Genomic DNA, 11,795 nt, shown 5'->3' on the forward strand with positions numbered 1-11,795 from the left:
CGGCGCGCGAGCGCCTTGCCGCAGAGCGCGCACGCGTGGGGCGCGCGGGCGGGCGCGGCGGCGTGCAGGCGCACGTGCTTGTTGAGGTTGCTGGGGTCGCCGAACGCGCGCAGGCAGTGCCGGCAGCGCAGCGGCTTGTAGCCCGTGTGCGTACGGATGTGGATCTTGAGTCCGTATTTCCTGGAATACAACTTCCCGCAGTACAGGCACACGTGGCCGTCCCGCGAGCGGCCCCACGCCGCCGCGATCGCCTCCAGTTCGGCCGGCGACGTCACCGGGGCGGACACGCGCGCCCAGCCTGGCGACGCCCTCGCTACGTTTCCTTGTAGAATTTCAATACATTTCGACCAAAACGCCCTCTGTTCGAAGGGCTGACATTTGAGGAATAAGTGCACTTTCAGCGGGTTTGGTTGTTCAAATTCTGCTCCACATTCGTGACATACGTAATTTCTCTTACCTGAAATGTTATGTACTTACATATTAAAATATATTTTGAAAGCAATAAAAAATTTAATAAAAAACAAAGATATGTAGATTGAAATGCGAGGATAGAACCACAATATTATTTCCAGTATAGTTTTATGTTATCTGTGAACATGGCAACATTTATTATAGGTTGGTTAGTTTATTTGTTACAGTTGAAAACTAAAAACATAATCGAGAGCGATACATCAAGCTTATAATTAGTTTTTGTCGCCGGCAAGGCTGATACGGTGAATTATAAAATCTATTTTTGTAATACGAACAACCCTTTAAAGGAAAACTCCAGTTATATCATGTACCAATCGAGGCGGATCACATACCAGTAATGTTACGCAGAGTGAGGAAGGGCATGTCGAGCAGCGCCAGCGTAGTCTCGTGGAACCAGAGCGCGAGGTCGGCGTGCGGAGGCGCGTCGGCGAGCAGGCGCAGGCAGAAGTGCGCGGGCGCGAGGGGCGCGGGGAGCGCGGGGGGCGCGGGCTCCAGCAGCAGGCCAGCCGCGGGCGCCGCCGCCGCCAGCGCCGCGCCGCGCGCCGCCCGCGCCGCGCCGCCCCGGCACGTCAGCTGCCCCGACCCGTCTAGCTCTATGTACACCTGCAGATCACAGTATGTTGTTACTATATCTACCTTCAACACACACGTAACACATTGTCTGTTGACCGACTGCCGAGACAATTACACTACACTAAAATCTTCCAATAAAATGTATAAAGCTGTATATCTAATGGAACAATTCTATCGCTTACATTATCGTGAGTCGCGTCGCGGACGGCTTCCGCGAGGTCGTTCAGAGAGAAAGCGTTGGAGACGCAGCCGCGCCTCAGGCCGCGCCGCGTGAGCACCCGCGGGCGCCGTTCCATCGCGCGAGAGTGGCCGGGCCGGTGGCGGCGCAGGCGCGGAGACAGTGCGCCCGCCTGGAGCACGACACGTGTTATATAACTGAGAGGGCGGAGGGTGCGAGGGCTGGCTGCAAATTCGGCGGAACACCCTCCGCCAATCCGTCCGCTATTAAACAATTGTTATTGAATATCCGTCCGACCTCACCCTGCGGCCGGCCGGCGCCCCTCCCACATGTGGCCACTTGTCCGCTGAACTGCTAATGCCGCGATTTTTCACGCATGTAGTGACTAGTATTAATCCATGAATCTGGAAACGTGCGATAGATTTTAATTTTAATGAAGCCGGTTATCATGTTGTCTCAGAAATTAACATATTCGTCTATCTCCTCGAAGATGTAATACAATAATACGCGTCTTCAAAAAAAGTGTTATAGTTATAATTATTTATGTATTACTAGCGCAGTCAAACTTTCATTGGATTGAAGCGCCATAGTAATAAATATCTTATATCACACTTTCTTTTTGTTAAATAGTATAGATTACAAATGTGTTTATAAACGATGTACGACTGATTAATGATGAGACGAACAAACTTGCGATTAAATTACTAACTGTGAAGTACCTAACCTAACCCAATTTCATATATGTAACAAAAAAAATAATAACGACTCATATGAACTTGCGACAGCCCTGTACCCCTTTAATACAGCACTCTTATCAAAATTCCTTTGAAACAGATGTCTACTAAACATTGAATTCTATAAATTACTAGCTGATCGGGCAAACGCTGTTCTGCCTTACCCTTATCATTTAGCGGTATGAAAAATAGATGTCGGCCGATTCTCAGAAAATTTCATCAAAATATGTCCAGCGTTTTCGGAGAAGTATGGTAACTGACATTGTGTATACAGGAATTTTATATATATAGAGATACTTTATAGTTAAAAAATGAAGAATTTTCATACAAATTTGCGACAGCCCTAGAAGCTGTTAGTGCAACCCTATTGAAAAATTCTTCTGTCTTGGAACGTTTCAACAAACCATAAACTACCTTCCTGCCAAATTTCAAGCAAGTAGTAGCTACAAAAAATCAACAATTTTCGTACCAACTTACAGCAACTGAAAATACCTTTATAGCAGCCCTATTGCGATGTCCGTTCTAAGGGACTAACACCCAACTATTAACTACCCTTTTATCAAATTTGATGTTTGTAACACAATAAAATATAGTTTAAAAAAACTAAAAAACACGCTATTTATAGAAAACCGAACTAAAAAATTGAAAATATATTTAAATGAATTTAAATTAAGAAAATAGTGTTAAAAATTTCAATGAATATAAATTAATAATAGTGTGAGTAAAAAAAAGAATATTTTATTATAAAAAAGCGTGGGGTGCTTCTTAAGATATTTATCGAAATCATAATCACTCTACTCATATCTGTCAATAAAATATCTATAACCATTGACACCAAGCACCCCACGCTTTTTTTAAAATAAAATAATTTTTTTTTACTCACACTATTATTAATTTATATTCATTGAAATTTTTAACACTATTTTCTTAATTTAAATTTATTTTCTATTTTTTATTTCGGTTATCTATAAAAAGCGTGTTTTTTAGTTTTTTTAAACTATTATTTATTTTCTACTTTTTAGTTTGGATTGTTTACAATAGCTTGTTTTTTTAATTTTAAACTATTGCACGACTCATGATGCGAAGCATCAGAGAGTGCTTTATGATCGAAAAATTTTTTTCGCCTTATTTTGGCAACTATTTTTAGTATTATAGCCTTGTTAGTTAAAGGAATCAAGATATTTTGCATACTATTGTCGAGATAATTTAACGGAGATTAATTCTATACTTGCTAAAAATTAATTTAGTGCAATAGAAACGGAAAAAAATTATTTGTTTTGTAGAATTAAAATTCTCTTTAGTATGCAAAAAAATTGTCAATATTAGAGAAAACGGCTAAAGATAATTATTGGAAATAAAAAATTAACATCGAGTCCTGCCTTATCGACTGTAGAGAAAAATTATAGAAAATTTTAATTAATTTTCTTACCTTATCGACTATAGATGAAAATTATATAAATAAACAAAAATCATATTTTGCAAATTGAAGTTGGAATAATTTTATCAAATTAGTGTATTGTCGTCGGTCCTCAATAAATCTACAAAGTTTAAACCAAATCTGGTCGTTTAAAGTGGGTCAAAATCGCGCCCAAAGAAGTCGGTTACAAACAAACATACAAACATACAGGTGAAGCTAATAAAAAGCGTGTAAAAATGAAGGGCCTTCATACAAGCTGTCGACAGCCGCAGACGCCTTTAACGCAGCGCTGGCGTGGATTGCAAAACTTAGTATTCTTATATTATATTACTTCATGGATTTTCGAAGAAGAGGCAGTACGACTATTGTAACTTAAAACCAACCAACCTAGAAACCCCTTCTTCATATTTAAAGTGAAACCAGATTTAAATACAAATTTGTACAGGTATATAACTAATTTTTTACAATAAAATGTAGCATATAAGTTCAGCCCAATATTGTATACAACTGCAAAATTTTGTCAAAATCTGCCCAGTGGTCTTTCTGTAGTGTATACCAGACAAACAGACAAAAAATGTTACTAACCAATGTATTGGGGTATATAAAGCATCTATATTGCATAGCAATTAGGTAGCTACTCATTTAAAAAAAATATTTAATGCAGCTATAGAAAAATATGGTTTGGTTGTTATTTAATACAATAAAAATGGAAGGGCAATTAAAAAACTAAACGTTAAACATCTTTTAATGTATTTGTAGAAAAACAACATAAAAATCTAAATATTCTACAAATCTACACTCAGTGCACGATATATTCCAAGGTCGTCATTTAGGGCATTTTGTCTAATTAATCAACTACCGAACGTAGTGCCGCCATCTGACATTTAATTTTAAGGTAACATTAATTCATTCATTCACTAAGAACCGATTCAAACATTGGAATAAATCAGACACGGCTGAATTATTAGTAAAAACTTATCCACTAATATGATTTAAGGAATCAAAATAAAATGTTACAATGTTGTGTAAACAGCTGTAGACAGGAATATTATTAATTTTAACACGTTATAGTAATAGTGATGCTTTTGACACTAACCTGAGCAGTAAGTATTAGGACCTAGTTACATATCAAACAATCACCACATCGTCGTCGTAATTACAGATACACTGAAATAACTTTTGTTTAACGCTTAAATTAAGAAAACTGTAAAACATAATCATCGAAAATGCTTGCGGCATTTCGTTTACTTAATTTAGTCAATTTTAGGTCCAATCGGTACATCAATGTGTTGCATAATTGTTGTAAATATTAGGTTTTTTGTATGTACCTATTTCATTTATATTTTCCTAAGAAAATCGAATCCTTTTTCAAAATTTGCAGACGGAACGAAGAAAATAACTAAAATATTTATCTTGTAGCCTAATAAATCTAAACATTAAAAAACACAAATGAAATTATCAATACAACAAGACTTCATCTCCAGATGCAGACGTCGCCACAGCAAGACTTGTAGCATTATTGTGGTTGGTCTTCATTACCTGGAATTGTTAAACGTTTTGTTAATAAAATGTGTATATTGATTAAAATTTTTAGTCTCTCCAACAAATAATGAGTCATGAAAATCGTGTCGAAAACGACGAAATTATCCGCGAACACAAATAAGTATGTGTCTACGAATATATCGGAAAAGAATTGACTTTTTTGAAGAAGTATGATTTTTTTTTTCAAAATAAATATAATAGGTACGTTTGACATTCTTCTCAAGTATTTTATTAATTATTGGCGTAATTACGGATGACGAGATAAATCCAATTGTGTTAATATTCCACGTATATCGCTAGTAATTGTTTTAAAAGATTTAATGTTCTTATTCTCAAGTCTGTTTGTTTTCGTAAAATACCTCGAAGTGGTCCTTTAATGAAGTATTCACAAATATCCGAAATTGCCCCACATCCGAACTTCCCCCTACATGAAAAATAGGTATAGGGATCAACATGAAATACATAGATATTTTTTCAATGGACAAGGAATATATATAAAGCTACATTTTTTCGTGCCCCAAATAATTCGTCGTAACTTATTTGTATTCTTTATAATATGTAAGTACACATATACACACCTATATGTTAAAATGCTTCTACGCTCCAAACGTAATCCGTAGCGCGTAGACGTCAAACCCGTAAATTGTAATCAAATTGTGTGAGGGTTGCGGGTGAATGCAAATTTAAATAAATAGATTCGACGCGATGTTTGTTCAAACGATAAAGGTACAGATTTGTTACACAACAGGCAGCTCATTTTAATTTCAATAAAATTGCTCACATAACTGATTGCTCGCCACGGAGAGCAGTGTTGATACTTTTTTCTATTATCAATTGGACTTTTACCTTAAATGTTACTTACATCACAATCTTTGCCTGTCTTTTCCTGCTGTGTATATTATTATTATATAGATATTTTTATATTATAATTTATTATATGTGGCATATAGTTGATTTATATAAAATTGATACAGAAATTGATGTTGTCTTTATTTATAAGCCGAGTTATTTTATTAGTAAAATTGCTTCTCCTTTCTATTGTCTAAACAAAATATAAAGAATTATTCCAGAAATATTCCAGTTGCATCGGAATAAGTCATCAACGATTAAGACATGCCAATTGTGTTTCAACGCGGAACCGACCGCTCATATTTTAATTCACTTCTAAATTGTAACATTAAGCTCTTTACATTATTATTGTATTGTGCGGAGGCGACGGTCGAGTGCGGCAGCTGCACAAATAAGCGGCCGATGAATGAAATGATACTATAAGCGAAGGAGTTAAGTGTGTTTTTCGGGTGTCTCTGAGGTTTGGTTGTACATTTCAATTTGATGAAAGTGTTTCTGTGTGTCGAGCGCGGATAGCGGAGATCAGAGAGCAGAGGTGTCGCGATTGAGGGTCGGTACCTAATGGTTTTTAGCGAGAGCCGAGTGCTGAAATAATATTTGCACGGTGGAATGTTCCTCACATATCCAGATTTATCAATTACCTGATGGTCATTTTGCTATAGCTCGAGATAAATAACAAATTTGCGTATATTACATCTAGATTCTAGGTACTCCTCAAGAACTACATATGCTGCTTATGAATGAAATTTTTTTATTGGACATCATTCGAAATTAACTTTATTTAAAAAAAGATTAAAAATATTGTTAAAAACAAGCAACATCAATCAATGTAATCTACATTGGTTTGAATGCGATTTATCATATTATCATAATTTTTTTTTTCTTGTTTGCAGCAAAACAAGCCTTGCAACTCAATCAATGAGACAAGCCGCCCAATCAACGTCCTGTCTCTGCACGTGCGCTGCGAGTGAAATAAATAAGCAAATAATATTGTTTGTATCAATAGAGTGATTAAAGTTAAATGCGCAAACCATAAATCAGATGCGAGTGCGTCAAGTGTAAAAGTGCATTAGTGGCGATCCGCGGCACATTGTGTGCGATAACAGAGCGACCGTATCGCCCTCGCTGAGGCCAGCACGGGCGTGTGCGCTGGGGTCCAAGCATTGAATACCAACCTACGCCGGAGTGTGCAATAATAATTAATTAATTCGAGAAAAACAAGAGTTAAGAGTAGGTTACTCTCATGCAAGCGTCTCACTACCTAGATCAAGCCTATTTTACATCGACTAGATATGTCAAACGCCTGCCTAATCAAATTGAAAATAAAAAGCAATATAAAATAAAAATAAATAAAATCATCCAGTTGTAATTCCTCTATCACTAGTTTTCCTTTATATTTACCAGTAACAACTAATAATTATACTTGCAAATTTTTTTTTTCATGAATAATGTAATCGTTGATTAGGTAAATATTGTTGTATTTAATGTTAAGTAACTACTTCTTTTACACGTATTAACTATAGTAACTATAATATAACCAGAGTATGTGAATCATTACGAGCGCTCTTGTTTACGAATATCGCGCACGTGCCGCTGATCTGTCGCATATGCTGAGTGCACTCGTGTCCGCGACCTTGCCTTGGCTAGGGCTGCCAGTCAGTCAATATAGCATTGCTCCCATTAGCCATAAATACATGTTGTAGAGGTAGTTTCTATGTGGTAATTCACGCATTTAGAAACTATAACTCTTTTCTACTTGCTTATTTTAGACTTGATGATTCGAATGTAATATATAAAAATAAATAAGTATGCTTTAACGAGGGACATAAACAATGTCCTATTTATTTTAACAACCCTAACCAAATTACCGTACAGTAAGCAGTGTACAGGAGACACGTGTGGGCTGCTGTGTTATCACCCAGATCTATCTAACTGTTATCTTTTTGATCGTGTGGCTACAGTATACATCAGTAAGCCTGTGATGGCTAATTAGATTACATTAATCACATTGCAGTTATACGAACCATTTAATACATTAATGTAGGTTCAATTTGCAGCTTACTAAGTACAATTTTATATAAAAGAATATTTTCTTCTTTAAACTTACAGAATACTATATTATTACCGATGTAAAGATCAGAAAAATATTGATATATTAGTCGTATTCATTATAAATACTATAGAGACATCTAACACCAACTATTTAAAAATTATTTATAAGCTGTACACAATGAAAAAGGTAACACCTTTAAAAATCGCGAGTGTCGCTAATAGCGATATTAATAGGCTATTGTCGAATAAACTTCGGGTAGAATTAAGTGCAGAGCGCACGTGCAGCGGCGCGGAGGGGCGGAGGGGCACCCACACGACCCACATCACAACAATATTATAATGTCATCACACCGTATCAATCGCGGTCCACTACCCTCCACACTCGCTAAGGGTCGCCGCACATTCTCATCTATGTAGCTATGTATTTTAAATTGTTTTTATATTCATATAGATCCAATTTAATAAAAATAGCATAATTGAGCAGTCGAAAATTGGGAATTCGAGACCGGACGAGCATGCAAGAAATAAATATATTTATCTCGGTGGGAACTCTGGGAGAAAACTGGCGTGTCGAAAAATGTACTTAAAACAAAATACTATCAACTGTGCACAGTGCTATTATTCGAAATTTATTGACGCGATTTTAAAACCACGCGAAATAAAATAAAAATAAGAATAATTTTAAGCAGTCGTAGCTATGTATGTCTATTATAAGTATCAGAATATAGCTTATTTTAATGTAAATTTATTTTTTATTCCAATTCAAATGTGAGTCGAGCCTAACGTTAAAGCAACTCGTATCGCGAATAAAGGCAACCGGAGCGATTCGCAACACGCTGCACCGCGGAGCGAATCGCAGCCGGCGCGCGCACGTGCCGCGCGACAAGTGCGCCGCCGCAGGTCCACCGCACTCCGCATCATTATCTCATTTGTACAGCGCGGCGGTAAATAAGCCTATAGCCTGTGCTATTCTTTATTCAATAGGTACGACCGAGAAATAGATTGAATGTATGGTCAAAAATTACACAATGGCGATTTATTTCGCATTTAACTTTTCAGCATTTGCTGACAAATTAGTCCTTTTTGTATCAATAATTACCTAGCTGAATATTGATATTAAAATGACGCAAAATAATGCAAAGTTTATCAACCCCAATCAGTCTTATTACTACAGAATTATTGGTGAGCGTACTCACCGTCTTCCTCCTCCTGCGGCTCGGAGGGCGGCGTGAGGGAGTCCGGCGGCGAGCGGCGCTGCGCGGTGCGCTCGCCGGCCGCGCGGTACAGCTCCGCGCGCGCCTCCACCACTTCGCGCACTATCTCTGCATAACGCACAACTTACATGTCAACTGTCAACACTCTATCAACTGGTCTATGTTTGCAAGTTAATAATGAAGGTTCTCATTCCATCGAAGTTTTGCAGAGGGAAAATGTCATATTACAATATCAAACGTAATAATGTATATCTCTAGTTTATCTGAATCTAAGTTAGCTAATAGTTTAATAAGACTAGCCAATAGTTTAATAATAAAAGCATCTCTGTGGTATTATGCTAAACCAATTTGACACCGAAACGCGTCATGGATTTCGACACAACGCGTCGAGGTCGAATGGTATGTTAGCCAAGACTCGAATATCTAGTCTAGTCTAACGTGACTTACCACTAATAACGTCTCGACTCGTGATGATCGATTCAATTTCTTTGGACACTTCCTCTACCAACCACGGCATGAACTCTTCTTCAACACCTGCAATGGTAATACATGTTAACATTTGTTTCAATTGATGTAGAGACGTATACATAGTTTTAAAATTTATATTTTATGAATAACTACATATTTTTTTTATTTTTTAAGCATATTTGTTGCCTTAAAATTTTAAACACCGAAACGTAAAAAAAGTCTAATGACGAAAACTTAGGGAAATCGACGAAAACTAAATCACTGTAAAATACAATCTAAGAAGTAAATTTAAATCCACTTCCTCATCGGCGAAGAGCTAAGACACGAAATTTTGTAAATGGATTAACAATAATATATCCTTTTATAAACTCTATCGTAACTTTGTGCTGCCCCCAATTTGGCTCCCAATGAGGGAACTTGGTAAATAAGGAATTTAGATACCCAACCATCCATAACTTGTTGAAGTGTTTACCTCTGTGCAGGCGGCGCACGAGGTAGCCAGCGTCGCGCAGGCCGGCCAGCACGGAAGGCAGCAGCTCGGCCACGTAGCCCTGCACCAGCGCCGCTGCCGCCACGCGCTGCCGTGCCTCCAGCGCCGCCGCGCGCGCCGCGCGACCCTCTGCCACGCGCCGCTCCTGCACATTGTTCCACATTAAAATTCGTTCATTTCTCAATATATACCTGGTATTGTTACAAATTAACCCTTCAGAAACGTCGCGTTCGGAGTTCGTTCATCTATATTCTATATATATATATACTAGAATTTTAAAAGAAACGTTTTTTAAATCGGATCGTTATAAATCCCAAACATTGAAAGGAATCATCAACGTGTCGCTAGGGACGTCCCGCCACCTTCTCGTGCTCGAGGCGCAAGTCCTGCGCGGCGAGGCGCTGCCGCTCGGCCAGCTCGGCGTCGCGTAGCTCACGGTAGCGGCGCTGCTGCTCGCGGAGCGTCGCCAGCTCCTCCTCCTGCGCTACCTCCGCCAGCGCCTGCTCCACCGTCTTACCAATCAGCACCTCCAGGATCGGCTGCACTTCTATATCGAAATCGAACAGCTGGAAATGTCAAAAAGCAAAAGTAACTCACTTTGAATACACTTCCCTATATAAGAGCACTTTAACATTATAAAATAAAATCTATTGAGCATATTGGATGTATAAGGTCTTTTAATATAAAAAATATTAAACTTACATCACCAGGGTAGATCTGTGTGGCTGCGTCTGCGCCAGTTTTGGCGGGCACGTACATGGGCGTGGCTGGCCGGTCAACGAACAGGTCTGTTTGGACACCAACCTCCATCTCCACGCCTTTGTCGAATAGCTGGAATAGCCGGAGGAATAGAATCTATATGAGAACGAATTGTTGCAAAAAAAAAAAAAAGTTATAGTTACAGTTTATATTTAAGTTATAGTTTGGATCAATACTATATCATTTTACAATACTAATGTCATCTGATGGGATTCTTAGGTGGTTTATCACATTTTATTAACATACTTTAATTATACAGATAGGCAGTTATGTTGACTATCTAGATACCAGTAAGAAATTTCAGATCTACGCTCAATAATTGGTGACAATAAGCTTTATGCGAAACAATGATGTCAATAATATTATGTAGTGTGATCTGTTCATAGATACCGACCTCTTCTAGATAGTACTCCGTCTGTATGGGATGGTGGCGGCGGCCGGGCGCGGGCGGCGGCGTGCCGGGCCGCAGTCGCGCGAGCGCCGCGCGGCGGGCGAGCGCGCGCCGTCGCGTGCGCGCCGCGCGCGCCGCCGCGCTCTCCACGCCGTCACCCTGGCGCAACAAACATATTGCGTATTGATTGATGACGTCTTTCGAGCTCTTGCTAGATAGTATACGCAATAAACAGATAGGGAAATTCGCTTGGTAATTAATAACTTACATATTTTCACGATTTCTGGCTGAATACAGTGAAAAAATGCATCCCTACCGACACGTTTTCTTCAAATTTCACACTAATGATGGTCGACTTTGTCACAAATAGTTACAATACATGCCATAATTCCATTCAAGAAATTTATACTTTGCGTGCAGTTAATAATGCCATTACGTGCTGCAAGGAAATCTAGCGTTAGAGATTTAGAAGTTAGGGAAAACAATTGAGTCAAATTAAAACGCTAGATGCGTTTTCGTTATAATAATTTCATTCATCATTTTGAATGCACCTAACAATTTTTTTTCACTATTTTGCGTTTCGTCGTTGCAGCCTTTTAGGACGTCCACTGTTGGACATAGGCCTCCCCCAAAGATTTCCAAAACGACCGATCACCA

The 11,795-nt window shown here is 38.5% G+C and overlaps 1 protein-coding gene across 2 annotated transcripts in view; it reads right to left on the bottom strand.

The window, feature by feature from the left end:
* Window positions 1–4,112: 4,112 nt before the first annotated feature.
* LOC119831155 (radial spoke head protein 3 homolog) overlaps window positions 4,113–11,795 on the bottom strand; it is a 16,321-nt gene continuing 8,638 nt past the window's right edge. For both annotated transcript variants that reach the window (XM_038354428.1, XM_038354427.1), the window contains exons 3-9: window positions 11,142–11,297; window positions 10,691–10,819; window positions 10,351–10,554; window positions 9,971–10,133; window positions 9,478–9,564; window positions 9,013–9,138; window positions 4,113–4,912 (exon numbers count right to left, since the gene is read on the bottom strand). In XM_038354428.1, the coding sequence (XP_038210356.1) occupies window positions 4,890–4,912; window positions 9,013–9,138; window positions 9,478–9,564; window positions 9,971–10,133; window positions 10,351–10,554; window positions 10,691–10,819; window positions 11,142–11,297 (888 nt within the window). In that variant the 3' untranslated portion in view covers window positions 4,113–4,889. The remainder of the gene's footprint in view (window positions 4,913–9,012; window positions 9,139–9,477; window positions 9,565–9,970; window positions 10,134–10,350; window positions 10,555–10,690; window positions 10,820–11,141; window positions 11,298–11,795) is intronic.

Source organism: Zerene cesonia, chromosome 13, assembly GCF_012273895.1.
Source record: "Zerene cesonia ecotype Mississippi chromosome 13, Zerene_cesonia_1.1, whole genome shotgun sequence".
In the NCBI taxonomy this organism is placed as follows: Eukaryota; Metazoa; Arthropoda; class Insecta; order Lepidoptera; family Pieridae; genus Zerene; species Zerene cesonia.